Source organism: Palaemon carinicauda, chromosome 41 (assembly GCF_036898095.1).
Source record: "Palaemon carinicauda isolate YSFRI2023 chromosome 41, ASM3689809v2, whole genome shotgun sequence".
In the NCBI taxonomy this organism is placed as follows: domain Eukaryota; kingdom Metazoa; phylum Arthropoda; class Malacostraca; order Decapoda; family Palaemonidae; genus Palaemon; species Palaemon carinicauda.
The window spans coordinates 20,435,526-20,456,419 of NC_090765.1; the positions used below are offsets into that span (position 1 = coordinate 20,435,526).

General features: G+C 40.8%; 2 protein-coding genes across 6 annotated transcripts in view; one reads left to right on the forward strand and one right to left on the reverse strand.

The window, feature by feature from the left end:
* The window catches only part of LOC137632284 (DNA ligase 1-like), a 43,505-nt gene extending 41,800 nt beyond the window's left edge, over positions 1 to 1,705 (reverse strand). The window contains exon 1 of the mRNA XM_068364181.1: positions 20 to 1,705. Coding sequence (XP_068220282.1) covers positions 20 to 1,627 — 1,608 coding nt within the window. The 5' untranslated portion in view covers positions 1,628 to 1,705. The remainder of the gene's footprint in view (positions 1 to 19) is intronic.
* Positions 1,706 to 5,452: 3,747 nt separating this feature from the next.
* The window catches only part of LOC137632285 (serine/threonine-protein kinase PAK 2-like), a 210,359-nt gene continuing 194,917 nt past the window's right edge, over positions 5,453 to 20,894 (forward strand). The window contains exon 1 of one of the 5 annotated variants that reach the window (XM_068364183.1): positions 5,453 to 5,531. In XM_068364183.1, the coding sequence (XP_068220284.1) occupies positions 5,530 to 5,531 (2 nt within the window). In that variant the 5' untranslated portion in view covers positions 5,453 to 5,529. Of the gene's footprint in view, positions 5,532 to 8,928; positions 9,080 to 9,152; positions 9,185 to 9,261; positions 9,471 to 20,894 lie in introns of those variants that run through there. The other 4 variants (XM_068364184.1, XM_068364182.1, XM_068364186.1 and 1 more) reach the window with 4 other exon arrangements.

The following is a 20,894-nucleotide window of genomic DNA, read 5'->3' on the forward strand; positions in this document are numbered from 1 at the left end:
ACACATTTTTTGCTGTTACTTTTACAGGTGAACTAACTTTACTTTTCTTCTGAGATGATGAGACGGGTGACTTTTCTGTTGATGAGCATTTCTTTCCTTCACTTATTTCTTCTAAAAAGGTTACTTCATCATCAGGTGACTTAACATCATCTTCCAGTTGCAGTTTAGGACATGAATCTTCCATGAATGTCTCATCATCATCGTCCAATTTATTTTCTGCAGTATCAAGTTCTTTTACCTGTACTGATTTAATAAAGGTTACTTCAGGTTCATTTTCTTTGTCATCTAATACTATATCCAAAATATCATTATTTGGTTTTGATGTTACTGAAATTTCCTGCTTCTGTTTATCTTCTGTTATTACTTCCAAAACATTCTTTTGATTAGAAGTCGACAAATTTTCCTTTTCCTTTTCATCTTCTACTATAACTTCTAAACCATCATTCTTCAGTGTCGACAAAGTTTCCTGTTCATTGTCATCTTCTGCTATTACTTCCAAAAGATCCTTTGAATTAGAGGCCAACAAATTTTCGTCTTCCTTTTCATCTTCTACTATAATTCCCAAACCATCATCCTTTAGTTTGGAAATATGCAAAGTTTCATTTTCATTGTCGCCTTCTTTTTCAGCTTCCTCCTCCAAAACTTCTAAAGGTGTTTCAATCAACAATGATCCACTTAGACGCCTAGATCTTCTTGCTGATGCACTGGTTTTATTACTAGCGGAATCAATTGAAGATAGTGATTTCAAGGCCTTATTTTGCAGGACCTTAGGAATATCTTCATCCAACGCATCTTGATCTCCTGAGGAAAGCCTCCTTGAACGCCTAGTTGGAGTCAGAACGGTCTTTACATCTGTGACAGCATCCTCCAAGTCAGTAGACAAACGTCTCGTGCGCCTAGTTGGTGTCAGAACGGTCTTTGCATCTGTGACGGTATCCTCCAAGTCAGTAGACAAACGTCTTGTGCGTCTAGTTGGAGTTCTTGCACCCTGGGGAATTGGAGAATCGATAATTTCTGTTGAAAGTCTTCTGGTCCTCCTTGGCAATAATTCTAATTTTGGTGGTAATGATTCAGGAACATTATTACTCTCTGAACCTGTAGAAAGTCTTCTAGACCTTCTCGTAGGTGTTTGCACCTGTGGTGAATCTGTCTCGCCTAAATTACCGGACACACGTTTTGCTCTCTTGGTGGGAGTTTCAATACCAACAGGTGGGCCTGATGAGGTTGGAATAACATCTAAAGAATCGGTAGATAACCTTCGTGAACGTCTAGTCGGTGTCTGCATATCACTGAGTCTTCTAGATCGGTTTGGGGTCTGGGGTTGGGCAATAGGGACAGGAGACACAAGTAAATGTTTCGAACGCGTCGTTCCAGATTTAGTTGGAGTGGTGGCTTCTGGAGCTTGAGTGCTACTACTTTGTTCTTTACATCCTCTAGATCTGGTTGGTCTTAATGGACATTCAACCACAGTTTTTTTAGATCCAACTGGTCTACCGACAGGCTTCTTTGGGGTTTGGACAGCAGGGATTTCTTCTGTATTCACTGACCTTCTCAAGCGTTTATCAGCAGGTGACACATTTTGATCCTCCTTTGGACTTTTAGCTGATCGTTTTGTAGGGCCCACCATGGTAAAATTTCACGAAATAAAATTATTACACTAACACGTGTTTACATTAGTCGACTCATAGTAGTAGTAGTAGTTGTGGAGAGACGAGCGGCCGGCTGGTAAGTCGAAGGACAACATTAACCCCTTTAACGGCTCGTCCTGGTCCCTTTATTTTATTTTCGTTTCTGGTCGCTCTTGAGATTATTTCCTCTGTCTTTGTCTAGTGTACAGACATTCTTTTCCACAAGTATCTCTTCGTTAAATCAATATTCTTATATAGTTTATTTATCTATCTCTTCCTGTTCAGGATTGTTGCAAGTCTTCTCTCCATTCCTTCCTTGCGAGTTAAATGTGCATTTTTGTCAGTCTTCCAGCATGGTTTACAAATTGTATTACCATCTTAATATGAAATTGGTTCTAACTTTTTATAGTAAAACTAATTCAGGCCTATTTTTCATGTAATTAATATCAAATTCTTACTTTTTTTTTTTTGTTACTATCCATTCTCTAAGATATTTTCTTTCTTTCTCAGCACATAAAGTTCTTCTTTATCATTATTCCCCTCGTATTTTCTAGTTACAATATTACCATTCCTTTATTATTCAAATAATCTATTTTGTTCATTTTCCTTCCTCTCTAATTAATGATACATTATTGATGTAATTTATAATTCTATTACTTTCATTTCAAACTCGTTCTTGTTTTCATTATGGGCATTCCTTTATTGGCATCTCGCCATGCTTTTGATCGATAAATTTAGGCTTCTTTACGATAAAAGATAAAGGATAGTCACGCTTTGCAATTAGGTACTTGAAAATGAAAGACTTTATACTTTATAATGATTTGCGTTAACGTTGCATAAGTCCTGTCATTTTGCCTATGAGGGAATATATATCAACTGTATTCAATTCTTTTATCTTCTATTGTGTATTTAGATGAATGGTTTGTCTATATTTCAATGAATTATTATTGTGGTAAAAGCACAGCAAAGATTGTACTTCTGCTACTAAAAATTGCGTGAGCGCACTAGTATGATTGTAAGTGTGTGTGTGTATGGAGAGAGAGAGAGAGAGAGAGAGAGAGAGAGAGAGAGAGAGAGAGAGAGAGAGAGAGAGAGAGAGAGAGAGAGAGAGAGATTGGTTGACTGATTGAGAGTTTCTGGTATCCTGACATCAAAGGTCACAGAGAGAGAGAGAGAGAGAGAGAGAGAGAGAGAGAGAGAGAGAGAGAGAGGAGAGAGAGAGGAGAGAGAGAGAGAGAGAGAGAGAGATTGGTTGACTGATTGAGAGTTTCTGGTATCCTGACATCAAAGGTCAGAGAGAGAGAGAGAGAGAGAGAGAGAGAGAGAGAGAGAGAGAGAGAGAGAGAGAGAGATTTCATAACCTTGTGACCTTATTGGCAACGTTTCTGCCTGGTGATCGCCAGACAGGGATTCGAGTCCCTCTCCAACTCATTATTTCCTTCATTATCTGCAACCTAAGAATGGGGGGGGGGGGCTATTGGTCTACCCGCTGAGTCATCTACCTGGCCCTCCCTGGTCCTATCTTGGGTTGAGAGGGGCCTTGGGCGTTGATCATTCGATATATGGCCAGTGTCCTAAGTGCTAGGGCACTGTCACTGTCCCTAGCCCGTGCCATTCATGAGTGGCTTTTAAAACCTTAAACACCAATCTCGCCTAATTCGTCAAAGTTATTTTCCCCTGCTAAATAAAGCGAAAAAAAAAAACAAGAAAAAAGAAATAGCAATTATAAGTATAAAGACACCTCTTCACAGTTGTGGCTGGTCTAACCGAGAAATAACTTTTATTCTTCCAAATCAATACAAAGATCAGTCTAATGGTACACTTATATAACGTATCTATGATTCACGAAAGAGGACTTACAGAACAAGATGTACAAGACAGAGGAAGATGGAGACGGCTGACTAGAAACAGCAACTAGAAATGGGAAAAGCTGAAGGCAAAGAAGATTCACGAGAAAAAAACTTATTGATGGAACTAGATATCTATGGTTGAAACACACACACACACACTCTCTCTCTCTCTCTCTCTCTCTCTCTCTCTCTCTCTCTCTCTCTCTCTCTCTCCTCTCTCCTCTCTCTCTCTCTCTCCTCTCTCTCTCTCCCCGTTGAGACATTTCCAACATAAACATATAGGGTTTGAATATGCTTCTAAATTTTACTCAAATGTCTAATTGATAAGTAAGCTTCCAGTATGTGGTTGGAATTTTCGATGCTGTCAAGCAGGTGGCTACTTCTGAAACTCGCCGAAAATCTATAGAGTTGAATATCACCCTCTCCAAACGAGATTACTTCACCAAACTTTTAACTGGGTTCCTCAAGGTACTAGAAGAATTGGAAGACCCAGGCCTATATGGATGAAGACTATGAAGCGGGAAGTAGGATGTGATGAATAGAGAATTATTTATCTAAAAGCCTAAGATGAAAACAACTGACAAAATCTAATCGAGGCTCCTTGTATCAATAGGCGTATGAGGAGATGATGATGATGAAATGTCTCAGACAACCGTTTCTACATCGATAGGCGCTACTACATCCCATGAATACTAATATCACCTCACATGCATTATTAATAAGTTTTGATCAAGTTTTGTCCAGAATATGAAACATCCGTGTGTTATCGCTAGCTCTTGTGCATGAAGAACAAAATGATAATTTTCACTGACAATATTTGCATTATAAAGTGGGCTATTGATGGGGTTAGGAGTAGCCTACAGAGCATAATTTATTAAGATAATGTTGATATTTACAGAGTATGCCTGTGAAACAAAGAATCTTTTCCCTTTCTAGTCTGGATATACACTAATCATTTCGTGGTTCTGGTAATTTTTGTTTTGTTGACGACGGTATATATTCTCTCTCTCTCTCTCTCTCTCTCTCTCTCCTCTCTCTCTCTCTCTCTCTCTCTCTCTCTCTCTCTCTCTCTCTCTCTCTGTATATGTGTGTGAGAGACAGTCATTGAATAAACGTATTCGATCTCCATATTGTTTTGACGTGTATGAAGCATATAATGCTTCTACACATAATGCGCCTACTTACCCTAGTGTAAAGACTAAATGCCGACGTATGTTGTTTTAGAAAATATTTATAGCCGATATCCAACTTTTCTTTGTCATTGTTTAGCATATATGTATGGATAAAGACGCATAATAAAAACAAGTCACAACTACTGTCTTTTGTTTTATTAGTTCGACTACTGGTAGGAGATAGGAAGGAAAAGGAAGTAGTGATAGGTCGACCAGGTTATACAGAGTCATCATTAGGTGCGTGCGAGAAAGAAGTAAATTGGTGTAGAAAACAAAACGTGTATGTTAATACTGACCATGACCTGAATGAGCAACGCAACGATGATAATGTTGATGTACCTAAACAATTCAGCTTATGGATTACAGGTATTGTTCTCTATAAACAAATAAAGCCGTATGAAACATTTAGAGTATGGTTTGGACTTTCAACCTTAAGACATCCTACAAAAGAAAAAAAATAATAATATATGCTATTGAGCATTTAATGGAATATAATTTAGAAAGAACCAGAACTCTATATAATTATAGGCGAAGAAAAAAAAAAGACGAAATACTATATATGATGATTTCGAATAATATAAAAGATTCATTAGTAGTTTGACTAGACAGATAGGGCAGCCTACTATTCGATATTAAATGAACCAATTGAGCACTTTACCAATTACTAGATTTAATCAGAAGTGATAGGAATAATGAATTGGCGAAAAATAAATAGCGATTGTTAAAATTATCTAATCACAAATTTATCTCTTTTAGAATAGATATAAACATGCGGAATGTGAATTCTCTCCATGGACCTCTAATAACGATTACGAGAATAATTTCTATATCATTTGAAGCAGGACAAGTGTGAAGAGAAATATCGTTTTAGTAGCCGACATGTAAGTGTAAAAACATCCTTTTTGGTTTTCAAAAGTATCGTTTAAAATAGTATGAATACTGCATAATGACAAAAATGATAAGCTAGAATACGAAGACAAGAGAAAAAAGATAAACTATTGAGTAAATGAAAAAACACTGAAATCTGCCATTTTTATTCATAAAATTGAAAAAATAGGTGTATCAGTATAAATGAAATACAGATACTGAGGTGCAAAAGCTATTTAAGAAAGATATTTTCGGAAGGTGAAATAAATAGAATTTGCAATTTACACACATTTTAGATAGGAATAAGGACTAATATAATCGAGTCTAAAAATGTTTTAAAACAGAATAGAGGTCTTTCCATAAAACATTATTAAAGAAAATCAATATTAAGATACTATCTATTACACAGCACTGCCAGTCCCACCAATTGGGATTTTTTCCGGTATGTGTAGGGCTACTGCTTCCCTCTTAAATTTTCCTCAATACTTAACTCTTTTCCTACTTCTTATGATAGTTCTTCGAGATGTTTTAAGACATATTATCTTTCCATTTTATTTAAAAGTCTCTCTGGCTAGTACAATGGTAACCTGTTCGCCTAGAATTTGTATGGCAGCAGATCGATCCCAGCTCGGGGGCGTGAATTTAAGCTGTTTACTGGGGCGGCCCAGCTGATGTTCTTGTGAGCACATATTCTGATGAAACTGAAACCAGGCACCTCTACCTTTATATCCTTCCTACAAACTCTGACAGCACCGAAAGTTAAAAAAAATTATTACCGTCACAGTTTTTCCTTCTTGGATCTTAACGTTAAATCACATGGTTTTTTACTTCTGACATTTGTACGATAAAGACAGACCTTATGTTATCAATTTTAATGTTTTGAATTATAATTTATATTTCCCAAAATAATTTAATTAAAATAAAAGACACTGTATCCGCTTCTATTTTTTTCAAATTAGAAATAAGCGGATTTCCTACTCCATGTCATAGACATGAGTCACTCATTTTCCTCAAAATTAATTTCTGCTACTGGCTGCTAAGCAATTAGTTTGACCCACTGAATATATTTTTGTTAGTATTTCAATGAGACTTCAATTTCCCTCCCCTTTATCTGTCTTTTTTTAGCATTTAAACGAAAATGTATTTTTTATGATTCAAAACCATGGGAGTAAAATTAACACTAACTGATATCTTGATCATTGTTAGAGGATGAGATATTTGATGACAATGACGAAAGTGATATGACGCATTCTACCCAGAATTCTGTTTATTTATTTATGATACTGGTCGACCACTATATGACAAATGATGATTGCCTACTTTATAGGATCGTTCCACTGACCAAATGAAATCTTAATCGCCTGTTCTTGACAGAATGTATAATTTACTACACCCCATGAACTGAAAAAAAAAAAACACGTTTTTTTTTCTTCCATTTTCGCAATGACAATTTTTTTCCCTCACGGACCATATCTTTATATTTAATCTCTTATAAGCTGAAAAAGTGTACAATGCCGTATAAACAAAATTAGTCTCAGTTATTCTATTCAGTTAATCTAATTTATCCTCGTTATTTTTTTTTTATTTATATTACAATAAGATTGCAACTCTATTCTCGTACTCGTCGTTTAGTGAGGAAACCGAGCTATTTTCTTTTTAAACCCCTTCCCCCTTCCTCACCATATCTTGCTAATTATTGCTTTCCCAGAATTTAAATAACCACCTAATTACTTACTTACTCGTTTCACTTGTTTTGGGTTTAAATCCAACCCTCCACTGAAGTCGAGTGAACTACTCGGGCGGGTCCATATCAATCATCTAACGAAATATTTTCATTATAACTTATACAATTCCTTGATTGTAACATCTTCCAAATCATATGATCTTGTGAAAAGTAATGTCTTTAGTTTCTTCTTGAATTCAATTGCTCCCTTTAAGTCCTCCATTTCAGTTGGCAGTTTATTATAATGTCTAGGCGCACAGTAGCTAAAAGCCCTTTCACCAAATTTACTATTTGTTCTTGGTTCAGATAGTCTATGTTTGTCACTCATGTGTCTTATGGTAACATTTGTTTATAGTTCTAGTTTTTCAGGCATTCTTTTAGATATTTTGGTTCAGTATCTTAAACGTTAGTAAGAGTAGCTTGTAATCAATTCTCGCCTTTACCGACAGCCAGTGTAATTTAATTAGTGCAGGGGTAATTCTATCCCTATTGTGTAGTCTTTTTATTAATCTAGTTCTAGCGGCTCTGTTTTGTACTCTGAATTTTCTTCAGCTGAAAATTTGGTAAGCCATAGAACAGTGAGTTGCAGTAATCAATTCTTGAAAATATGTGGTGATTAATGAGTATGGCCATAGATTTTTCATTTAAGTATTTACTAATAAATGCTATGTTTCTAATATGATAGTTACAATTTCTTACCATATTATTTATATGTGTATTTATTGTCAGTCTATTATCCATGATTACTCCAAGATTTCTGACAGATTTCTTTAGGTCAATGATCGATTGACCTATTTCAATTCTTTGGAAGCATTCGATTCTTTTTATATCTTTTCCATTTCTAAAAATAATACATTCACTTATCTTCATTGAGCTAGAGGTTTTTTTTTTTTTTTTTTTTTTTTTTTTTTTTTTTTTAACATCCAAGCCTTAATGCCATTCATTATTTCATGTATCTTTCTTTTAGCTTCATCAACTGATTCCATTGGGAAATAGAATTGTGTATCATCAGCGTATATTTTAAACTTAACTCTGTGAGTTTCATGTATATTTGCCAGTTCAATCGTGTAAATTTTAAACAGGAGAGGACCTAGTACACTGCCTTGAGAACTGCAGGATTGCATTATTTTGGAGTAAATGGAGAGCGTGTTGTAAACAATTACCGAAAATTGTATGGTAGCCATCAACTGACAACGAAATGATTACCATCTATATTTAAGTTTTTTTTTATTTTTTTTAGCTCGCAGTGTTCACTAAGAGTTATTTTAATTGTCACTTATACACACAAAGTGTGTACACTGCGTATGAATCAATTTTCGATGGTAGTTTTATTTTCTTCAGATTAGTTGTCCAGAGTTCACAGGGTTTATACCAAACGTTTTTATGGTTATAATTTTACTTTAATTCAGTCCAACACATTAATTTAGTATAGACTATTTATTGAATGTAGAAACTCAGGTAAGCGTTTCGTTGACATAATTGCACCAGGTTAGCACGTCGCTAAGCTCAAAGTAATGTGAAAAATGCAACGAGCTCGTATTGCCTATCGGCGATTTTAAACGTTGAAACTAACATAGTATATAAAAAATCCTCTCACATATTCATATTTCTAAAGAGTATCAAGAGAAAAAAATTAATTGAAAGTAATAATGGAGTCTAGATTAGGAATCAAGAAAAAAAAAGTTTAGAAGCCTGTCTAGTTTTAATGAAACTTGGCATCTCTATGCTTTATTTATCTTATCAGCGGGGTCAGGAAGTATTGGCACTTGCCAGCTTATCCCATTACTCGGCACTATATACTCAAAGGATTTTTCAGTTTTATAGATGGTAACAGTAACTGTAAGTTAATATACTTTTGATTTCTTAGAAATGTCTTAGTGTCAAAATTGTTCGTTCTATTATTGAAAGGGGGCCATGATGGTAACAGCGGATGATTCAACTCCCGTTGGTCTCATGATTTCTTGTTTACTTCCCTTGCCACTTTTTATAATTTTCAATTTAGGTCACACTCCACTTATGATTTAGTATAACTGTGATCTGTAGTGTTATGTGCAGATCTTTCTTGTAAAATATTGGTATTTTGAATAGACTTGAAATAACTAAACGTGTAAGAGGGTGTGGGTGGCTTGGAAACTTGTTGCTCGACCTGTCATCGTCATACGGTAAACTTGGTCTCGTAGTAGACGTCTTAGGCACAACATTATTTCTACATTAGGGTCAAAGTTGTTGGGTATGTTTTGCTTTCTTTAATATTGGTAATTGGCTGTTAATTAGATACCTACCATTGGGCCTGAACTAAATTAGGTTACTCAGGCTTGTGCCTATCAGAAAGTAGCTTTGTCTACAAATGATTTTCTATGCCTAGGGTCTGGTTTTCACTGGGTGTCCCCCATTGTCGGCGGATATATTAATAGTGTTTATCTCGTTAACTTTATTTCCTATGAAAAAAGCTTTTCCACTTAAATAACGGGTTTCCTATAGACAAAGTCCGTTTTCAAAAGTGGCACTTATTTTCACTGCAATTAAAAACATAATTATCTAATAAATAATAATCAATGGGGTTAGTGTGCGCAGCAGTGCATGTACCGCTTGTCAGTGCATAGGTGCTTGATGTTTTTCCTTTTTTTGCAAGCGAAGCGAGCTCACGGTGGAGCAAAAACCATTAGATTTCTAAAAAATATCCTCGTTCTTAAATGGTCTAATGGTTTTTTCGTTAATTGCAGTTGAAATGAAAGTCAAATTTAGTAAAAGCACATTGTATTTTTACGGGAAAAAATAATTTTTCTTTTGAAAATGTTGTTCTGTCCGTAACTATAATTTTACCGAGAATAAGGGTCCTTTTTCTAAATAAATGGAAGTTTTCATATTGCAAATAGTTTTTTAATAGAAAATGTTGTCCTTACCAGAACTATAATACATTAATGAGCTTTCTTGGTCTTAGGTAAACTACTTGGAAATTTTTATATTAGCGGAATATGTTTTACAGCTTTTAAAAACTGGAATATGTATAAGTGCCTTATGTGGATGAGATCATGGAGATGGTTTGGGTATGCTCTTCGCAGTTCTCGAGAGATTAGTTCTCTAAATTTTCAACTGGGCTCCACAAGAGTTGGAAGACCCAGGCTTACATGGCTGTGAAGTGTAAAGTAGGAGATGATGAATGGAGAGGTATTGATTTGAAATCTCAAGATAGAGACGACGGGCGGAATCTAACTGAGGCCCTTTGCGTTAGTAGGCGTAGGAGGAGATGATGATGATAGGCGTTTTGAACGTTTTTGAAAATGATTTCTGGCGGAAATCTGTAGTATTTTGAGTTATAGTGGGTCGACTACCAAATATGAAAACCTACGGCTTTGCACTAGTTATCATTATCAATTACGTTCAAAACACCTTGAAATATGCCGTCTAATTGTATATCTAAAGTAGGAAGATGTGATGTAGTTCTAAGGGAAAAGTATGAGAAATATGTCTGGGAAATAAGCAAAGCTCTACCTCCAGTTTGTTTCTTCATTATGATCAGAGATAAACGTTATTTTTCAATATTAATCTTACCCGATAATCATGTAGCTGTCAACTCCGTTGCCCGACAGAATTCTACGGACGGGATACGCCAGCGATCGCTATACAAGAGGGGGGTGTACTCACCAGCGCCACCTGTGGCCAGGTACTGCAGTACTTCTTGTTGACACCACCTCAATTTTTCCTCTGTCGTGCTTCCGGCAAGACCTACATGGATATGCTTATAATTTTGGAGTCTTTGTTCACGGTTTTGGTGAAGTATTGCTCTGAGATTTCAGCTTTCGCTATACAGGAAGCTTTTCCCTTAGCTTAGATAGCTTTTGGATTAATTTTGATTAATGGTATAACGATCTTTGCTTTAATTTGGAATCCCCCTTGACTGTTCTCTGATCCAAGATGTCCGACCATTCTCAAGCTCCTCCCCAAAGACGATGTAGGACTTGTATTAGGCGGCTTCCGAAGGCCTCGGTTGATCCTCACACCGTTTGTTCCGACTGTAGGGGAAAATCCTGTCAGTTGGAAGATCGATGTGAGGAATGTGCCGGACTTTCGGAACTTGATTTTATTCGATTCCTCAAGTATACCACTAAGTTAGAGAGAGAGAGAGTTAGGAGGAGTTAGGCTCGCTCTTTACTTTATTCCTCCCCCCATGATCCTCAACCTTTTCCTCCCCCTGTAGTGGCTACCCCCGAACCTACTATTAGTGCTCAGCCTGATATGTCGGATGTTTTACGTGCCATTCAGGCTTTAGGTGATAAGGTGGAGTCGGTAGTGAGTGACCACAAGTTCCTCTTGGCAGACGTCAAGGAACTTAAAGTGAAAAGTGCAGTGGGAAGTGGTAGTGCCAGTGCTGTGCCTAGTGCTAGTGTCAGTGTCAGTGTTGCGCGTGAGGATACTTCTGTGCGTGCCAGTCGTCCTCCCAGTCCGGGACCTCTTGCAAGCTCCCAAGCCCAGGGGAGAAGCAATGTCGAAGGGCAAAAGGGTTCGGCAGGCCTTGATCGGCGCACAGTTGTATCCTCAGTGGTTGCGGGCGTATCTTATAGAGATCGTCACTTCCACTCTCAGACGATTGAGCCCTTAATTTCCTCGTCTGCAGAAGATTTTTCTGGAAGAAAACGCTGGACTCAGGTCTCAAGACCTCTTAAGCGTAAAGTCCAGACCGCGCGAGTCCAACAGCCCGGGTGTAGCCATTGGGCTAGCTCGGACTCGCCGCAGTCATCAGGTGACTGCACGCCTCCTAAGAGAGGTAAGGCGATGCCTCAACAGACCTCAACTTCTGTTAAAGCTATGCCTCAACAGACCTCAACTTCTGTTGATCCTAAGATGGCTATGCTGCAGACTATGCAGTCGCAGCTTGCGGTGTTGATGCGGGAGTTTCAGGCAGAGAAGGTTAATACACCTCCTCCTGCGAGCGCTCCTCCTCCTCTGCGCAGTCCAATCTGCCAGACGTATGAGGTTGAGGTTCCTCAAGCTACCTCCATGCGTGAGCTGCCGCGTTGGGAGTTGCCAGATACCAGCGCTGTGCAGCAACCTCCACTTTCCTTGAGGCAGGAGCCTCTTACCACGCGGCAACCTCCTCAACAATGGGGGCAGGAGCCTTATGCTTTACAACCTCCTCTACCCTTGAGGCAGGAGTATCTTGCATTACAACCATCCTCGAGGCAGCAACCTCTTGAGGTACGACAACCTCTACCATCCTTGAGGCAGCCACCTCAACTCTCGCAGCAGCCACCTCCACTTTCCTCGAGGCGAGAACCTCAACTCTCGAGGCAAGCACCTCAAGAACCTCAACTCGTGAGACAAGAGCCTCTCTCTGCGCAGCCACCTCAACCCTTGAAGCAAGCGCAACTCTTGAGGCAGGAACCTCATGCTATGAGTCAGCCACCTCAACGCATGCATCTACCACTTTCTCCTCAGCTTGAGCCCTTTCCCATTCACCTTGAACCGCAGTCTATGCAGCATGAGCCTCATGTTTTACTACAGTCGCCTCTCACCACGCTTGCTCCTCAGACCTCCGCAGAACCTCCTTCATCCCAGCCTCATGACTTTGTCATTACCAGCCCTCATCCTCTTCAACAGAGACTTGAGGATGAATCCGCAAGTGCGCATGCACCCGCTCTTCAGGATTCAGCCATTCAGCAGACCGCTTTAACTTTACCTCTCGCTTCTCAACCCTCAGGTGATGAGGTTTCTGAGGATGAAGCTGCTCACCTGGATGATCCTTCATCTGACGTGGAGGAACCCAAGTCATTGCCACCCTCCATTGACTTTCGCAAGGTCCTGGCTCTGTTCAGAGAGTTATACCCGGATCACTTTGTTTCTGCTACCCCCCGCTCTCCTCCATCCGAGTTCTCTAGGCATGCAACCTGTTAAGTCTGCCTACACTAAGCTCGTCTTTGCTAGATCTTCAAAGAGAGCTTTGAGAATGTTAGGGGATTGGTTGCAGTCCAAGCAGCAACTGGGAAAGACGTCTTTTATGTTTCCACCTCCTAAGCTGACGTCTAAGGCGGGCGTCTGGTATGCCACAGGAGAGGAACCAGGCTTGGGGATCCCTGCCTCTGCCCAGGCTGACTTCTCAAGTTTGGTTGACTCTCCACGAAGGTCTGCTGGACCTTTTCTGACCTGGACCACTTCTTGAAGGGAGTCTTTCGCGCCTTTGAAATTTTTAATTTTCTCGACTGGTGCCTGGGGGCCTTGAGCAAGAAGACTGCCCCATCTGACAAAGACTCGGCCATGCTGATCATGTCCTGTATGGACAAAGCAATTCGCGATGGTTCCGGCGAACTTGCCTCTATGTTTGTATCGGGAGTCCTCAAGAAAAGGGAACAACTTTGCTCCTTCCTTTCCACTGGTATCACCTCTTGCCAAAGGTCACAGTTACTTTTTGCTCCTCTTTCTAAGTTCCTGTTTCCTGAGGATCTTATCAAGGAATTGTCTGCGGCTCTTATTCAGAAGGACACGCATGATCTTGTGGCCTCTTCAGCACGGAAGGCTAAGGTTGCTCCTTCAGTTCCTAGAACTTACCGCACCCCAGTGGCTGATACTCCTGCTACCAGATTTATTCCGCCCTTTCGTGGCAGAGCCCCCAGCCGAGGAGGTACCCGCCCAGACGGTCACAGGGGCAGGTCCAAGAAAGGTACCAAGTCTTCGAAAGGCAAACATTGACTCTCCTCCTCTCCAGACAGCTGTAGGAGCCAGACTCAAGATCTTCTGGCAAGCTTGGGAAAGAAGAGGTGCAGACGCCCAGTCTGTCAAGTGGCTAAGGGAGGGTTACAAGATACCATTCTGCCGCAATCCCCCTCTGACCACTTCTCCCATCAACCTCTCTCCCAACTACAAGGAAAAGGACAAGAGGCTAGCGTTACATCAAGAGGTGTCGCTCCTGTTACAGAAGGAGGCAGTGGTGATAGTCCGGGATCATCAATCCCCGGGCTTCTACAACCGTCTCTTTCTGGTGGCCAAGAAGACAGGAGGTTGGAGACCGGTGCTGGACGTCAGTGCGCTCAATGCTTATGTCACCAAGCAGACGTTCACTATGGAGACGACGAAGTCGGTCCTAGCAGCGGTCAGGCAGGAGGACTGGATGGTCTCGTTGGATCTGAAAGATGCTTACTTTCACGTCCCCATTCATCCAGACTCCCAACCTTTTCTGAGATTCGTTTTTGGAAAGGTTGTGTACCAATTCCAAGCCCTGTGTTTTGGCCTAAGCACGGCGCCTATGGTGTTTACGCGACTGATGAGGAATATTGCGAAATTCCTCCACTTGGCGGACATCAGAGCCTCCCTTTATTTAGACGACTGGCTGTTAAGAGCCCCCACAAGTCGTCGCTGTCTGGAGAGTCTCAGTTGGACTTTGGACTTGACCAAGGAACTGGGTCTTTTGGTCAACTTAGAAAAGTCCCAGCTTATTCCTTCCCAAACCATCGTTTACCTGGGAATGGAGATTCGGAGTCAAGCTTTTCGGGCTTTTCCGTCGGCCCCAAGAATCAACCAAGCCCTAGAGTGCATACTGAGCATGCTGAAGAGGAACAGATGCTCGGTGAGACAGTGGATGAGTCTAACAGGGACCCTGTCATCGTTAGCCCTGTTCACCGAGTTAGGGAGACTCCACCTCCGCCCCCTTCAATTCCATCTAGCAGCTCACTGGGACAAGAATATGTCGCTCGAAGCGGTCTCTATTCCTGTTACCAAAGAGATGAAGACTACTCTCATGTGGTGGAAGAGCAACATCCTTCTCAAGGAGGGTCTCTCGTTAGCTGTTCAGACCCCCAATCTTCATCTCTATTCGGACGCATCAGACTCGGGCTGGGGCGCGACCTTGGACGGACAGGAATGCTCGGGAACATGGAACAAGGAACAGGAAACGCTTCACATCAATTGCAAGGAGTTGTTGGCAGTACATCTGGCCTTAATGAACTTCAAGTCCCTCCTGCTAAACAAGGTGGTGGAGGTGAACTCCGACAACACCACAGCCTTGGCATACATCTCCAAGCAGGGAGGGACTCATTCGAGGAAGCTGTACGAGATAGCAAGGGACCTCCTCATTTGGTCAAGAAGTCTAAACCTCACGCTGGTAACGAGATTCATTCAGGGCAATATGAATGTCTCGGCAGATCGCCTCAGCAGGAAGGGTCAAGTCATCCCCACAGAATGGACCCTTCACAAGAACGTGTGCAACAGACTTTGGACCTTGTGGGGTCAGCCAACGATAGACCTGTTCGCCACCTCCATGACCAAGAGGCTCCCATTGTACTGTTCCCCAATTCCAGACCCGGCAGCAGTTCACGTGGATGCTTTTCTGCTGGATTGGTCCCATCTCGATCTTTATGCATTCCCGCCGTTCAAGATCATCAACAGAGTTATTCAGAAGTTCGTCTCTCACGAAGGGACACGGCTGACGTTGGTTGCTCCCCTTTGGCCTGCAAGAGAGTGGTTCACAGAGGTACTGCAATGGCTGGTCGACGTTCCCAGGACTCTCCCTCTAAGAGTGGACCTTCTACGTCAACCTCACGTAAAGAAGGTACACCCAAGCCTCCACGCTCTTCGTCTGACTGCCTTCAGACTATCGAAAGACTCTCTAGAGCTAGAGGCTTTTCGAAGGAGGCAGCCAGAGCGATTGCCAGAGCAAGGAGGATTTCCACTCGTAGAGTCTATCAATCCAAGTGGGAAGTCTTCCGAAGCTGGTGCAGAGCCAATGCAGTTTCCTCTACCAATACCTCTGTAACCCAAGTTGCTGACTTCCTGTTACATCTTAGGAATGTTAGATCTCTTTCGGCTCCTACGATCAAAGGGTACAGAAGTATGTTGGCATCAGTTTTCCGCCACAGAGGCTTGGATCTTTCCTCCAACAAGGATCTACAGGACATCCTTAAGTCTTTCGAGACCTCTAAAGAACGTCGCTTGTCCACTCCAGGCTGGAATCTAGACGTAGTCTTAAGGTTCCTGATGTCTCCTAGATTTGAACCTCTCCAGTCAGCCTCTTTCAAAGACCTTACTCTCAAAACTCTTTTCCTCGTCTGCCTTGCAACAGCCAAAAGAGTTAGTGAGGTTCACGCCTTCAGCAGGAACATAGGATTCACATCCGAAACAGCAACATGTTCCTTACAGCTCGGGTTTTTGGCAAAAAATGAACTTCCTTCACGTCCTTGGCCTAGATCGTTCGAAATTCCTAGCCTCTCCAACATGGTGGGTAACGAGCTAGAGAGAGTTCTTTGCCCTGTCAGAGCTCTAAAGTATTATCTTAAAAGGTCAAAACCTATACGAGGACAATCAGAGGCCTTATGGTGTGCCATCAAGAAACCTTCGATGCCTATGTCCAAAAACGCAGTTTCGTATTACATAAGGCTTCTGATTAGAGAAGCTCATTCTCACATGAAGGATGAAGACCTTGCTTTGCTGAAGGTAAGGACCCACGAAGTGAGAGCTGTAGCTACTTCGATGGCCTTCAAACAGAACCGTTCTCTGCAGAGTATTATGGATGCAACCTATTGGAGGAGCAAGTCAGTGTTTGCATCATTTTATCTCAAAGATGTCCAGTCTCTTTACGAGAACTGCTACACCCTGGGACCATTCGTAGCAGCGAGTGCAGTAGTAGGTGAGGGCTCAGCCACTACATTCCCTTAATCCCATAACCTTTTTTTTAACCTTTCTCTTGAATGCTTTTATTGTTGTTTTTGGGTTGTTACGGTAGGCTAAGAAGCCTTCCGCATCCTAGTTGATTTGGCGGGTGGTCAATTCGTTCTTGAGAAGCGCCTAGGTTAGAGGTTGTGTAGAGGTCCTTTAGTATGGGTTGCAGCCCTTTATACTTCAGCACCTTAGAGTTGTTCAGCCTCCTAAGAGGAACGCTGCGCTCAGTAAGGAAGACAAACTTATTTAAGGCAGAGTAATGGTTCAAGTCGACTTCCTTACCAGGTACTTATAATTTCATTGTTATTTTGAATAACTGATAATATGAAATACGGGATACTTAGCTTCTTGATATACATGTACACTGGTTTTCACCCACCTCCCTGGGTGTGAATCAGCTACATGATTATCGGGTAAGATTAATATTGAAAAATGTTATTTTCATTAGTAAAATAAATTTTTGAATATACTTACCCGATAATCATGATTTAATTGACCCACCCTTCCTCCCCATAGAGAACCAGTGGACCGAGGAAAAATTGAGGTGGTGTCAACAAGAAGTACTGCAGTACCTGGCCACAGGTGGCGCTGGTGAGTACACCCCCCTCTTGTATAGCGATCGCTGGCGTATCCCGTCCGTAGAATTCTGTCGGGCAACGGAGTTGACAGCTACATGATTATCGGGTAAGTATATTCAAAAATTTATTTTACTAATGAAAATAACATTTTCGTCATTCATCATCATAAAAAACCACCCATTGTAATAAAAAAGTCACCCTAATCAAAACTTGAGTAATGGTAATAAAACAGGGTTAAAACACTGGAGCTTTTTGTTCGCCAGAAAACGGGACTTTTCCACCCATTTTCTATGGAGTCGTTAGTAGCAGTGTTCTTCGTACTACAAAAACTTCCTTAATTAACTGAGCAATGATTTATTGCTTTTTACTCTGCCATATGCTTGCAATTAAACATTTTCTCATTGCACCTGGCAAGCAAAACATGTTTCGCTAAGCATGTTAGCTAGTATTTTGTCATTAATTATCAAGTGTATAAACTTAGAATTTCATTACCTGTTATTATTACCCAGCAATTCATGATTGTGGGTTCAAACGAATATACTAGTAATGATTTATTGAAATATGCTGATTAAAATGTGTGTTAATGTAAACTAAAACCTGGTATGCTACAGTAAGAACACTCCAGCCTAGGTTTATTTAGGTAAGAAGGGCCGTTTGGGCCAAGACTTTCAGGATTAAGAACATAATGCTCTACATGATGGTGCACTGATGAAGGATTAATATCCCTAGTGCCTTATCGCATCTATGTTACAGTAGGTGTTTTTGCTTACTAAAAAAATGGATGAATTATCCTGTCGATGTGTAATTATCCAATTGTCTTTTGGGCTGGATGAAATAAGAATGAATTTGTTTGAATAACCACTTTCCAAATAAGGTAAATCTTCACTGGTTTGCTGTCGCCCGTAAATATTAGAACCTCATGTTATCCTCTAACCTAATCCTCCACTTACTTAATCTGACTTGGGACACTATGCACTTACTCATCGATCCTGTTAGCATCTCAAAGTGGCTCATAGGTAAAATAACACCACAAATTTAGCAAATAATGTAATTTTTTTTTGTCCAACCTTGTAGGTTGATGAGGGTATTGTGTGCCCAACCATTGCAAGTGTTCTGAGCCACTATATTGTGGACCAGTAAGGAGGACTATATTGTGGACCCGTAAGGAGGACTATATTGTGCAGCAGTAAGGAGGACTATACTGTATTGTGTACCAGTAAGGAGGACTATATTGTGGACCAGTAAGGAGGACTATATTGTGCAGCAGTAAGAACGACTATTGTGCGCTAGTAAGGAGGACTATTGTGCACCAGTAAGGAGGACTATATTTTGTGCCAGTAAGGAGGACTATATTGTGCACTAGTATGGAGGACTATATTGTGCGTCAGTAAGGAAGACTATATTGTGCGCCAGTAAGGAGGGCTATATTGTGCACCAGTAAGGAGGACTTTACTGTATTGTGTGCCAGTAAGGAGGACTATATTGTGCCCCAGTAAGGAGGACTATATTGTCCCTCAGTAAGGAGGACTATATTGTCCCCCAGTAAGGAGGACTATATTGTGCACCAGTAAGGACGGTATTGTGCGCCAGTAAGGAGGACTATTGTACTCCAGTAAAGAGGACTATATTGTGCACCAGTAAGGAGGACTATATTGTGCACCAGTAAAGAGGACTACAGTATATTGTGGACCAGTAAGGAGGTAAGGGCTGGATTCAGTGGACAATACAATACTTGCTTTATTTACCGCTAAGCACACAGAAAGACAACGACCTAGTACAAAGAAGTTTAATAACATAATGCGGATCAGGGGGTGGATTGTAAAGTACTGTACACTAAATAGATAGGGATATAAAGACAAATACCTAACAACCCAGTAGCTGAATAGCAAAACATATACACTCGTGCAACTTTTTTTTTTTTTTTTTAACAGTTTCTTTCTATAGATTCTTGAGTTACAGTCGGAAACAGTCAATGTAAATAAAAATGACATTAAGCAAAAGTAGCATCGTCTGACCAATGCAAGTGCTGAAGAGGAATGAGGATGGGGGGTGGGAAGATGTAGGGGTAGAGATGGGGGTATGTTGATGAAGGAGAGGTCTAATTGGTGAGGGATCTATGGTCGTGGTTCAATCACGCCCCAGTTTTCTATACCGACACTCATTGAGTGAGCGAGCTAGGTTTATTCCTGGCATTCCATGCATCTCTTTTTCTCTGGTATTTTCAGCAATAATTATGCCTTAGAAATGGTGCTAGAGGAGCATTTCACTAGGCGACACAGGTCCCTTGCCCAGAAATAGATTTTTCCTTCGTCAAAATCCCTTAAAAAGGGATTTGTTTTTTTACTGTACTTACGAAAATTAATACATCATAAAAAATACAAGCATAACAAATACAGTGGATCTTCTGTCGTCATTTATATGTCTCTTGTTAATGACAACCCAGAAGTGATGCGTCCTATACAATTCACAGGACACAAAGTTAAAGTTGCCATCATTGGATAGACTTTCATCAGGTACCTTGGGATTATTCTGCTTGAATGTAAAACATTTGTAAACACACACAGGCATTTTGTGTAGGTATCATTTTGAAGTAGACTGCCCCCTTGGAACCAGAGGATTACCTTACTCCAAACATTCATAACTCAACACAGTAGTTGTCAAGTTATTCAGGTCTGCTTTGGTTACAAGCGGGACATCAAAGAGGAACAGAGAAATCTTCTTTATCCACGGAACCATCACCTAACTCTGGCCGATTGGAATGATCTGGCAGCGAATGATGATGATCCAGTAACTCGGCTGAGAACCATTTCAGGAATCTTTGGTGGAGCACCATATGTAGAACATGCTTCATCCAGTTCTTCGTTTAAAGAACACTGGTATGAATCAGTGTCAGAAGTTAAGGCTTTGTTGATCACAGACAAGGCAGGAACTTTGTCACAATTCAATGGGTGATCGTCGTGTGTTTCACTGCTAAGCTGAGTCCACGTAAACTTTTTTTTATACTGTACCACATCAACCACTGTCACAGACACAACCATGTAACGATCTCGAGCCTGGTTTTTGGAACCTTCTGCATTTGAATATATAAGGTCGCCAATGGTGATGGAAGGGGACATGGGATGTGTTCCTTTGGGCATTTGGCCTTTTCACTGTAAGAGTGGTTTATTCTGACACTAATACAAACCCTCACAAACTATAGGGATGTAGTGTTACTTTTGACAAAACTGGAAGTCTAGCCATAAGACTTTTAGTGAGGCACAACCACCCACCTTCATGTCGTCGGTTGAGAATGACCCTCCTCTGTTTTGTCTGGCAAGCTGGGGCCGTTGTTGCGAGCAGGGTTCACCCTGCAACAAGAGTAGGGAGTGGCCAGCCTCCCAGCTGGAGAAATTTGGGCGTTGCAGGAAGAAGGCCAAGCGAGATCTTTCTCC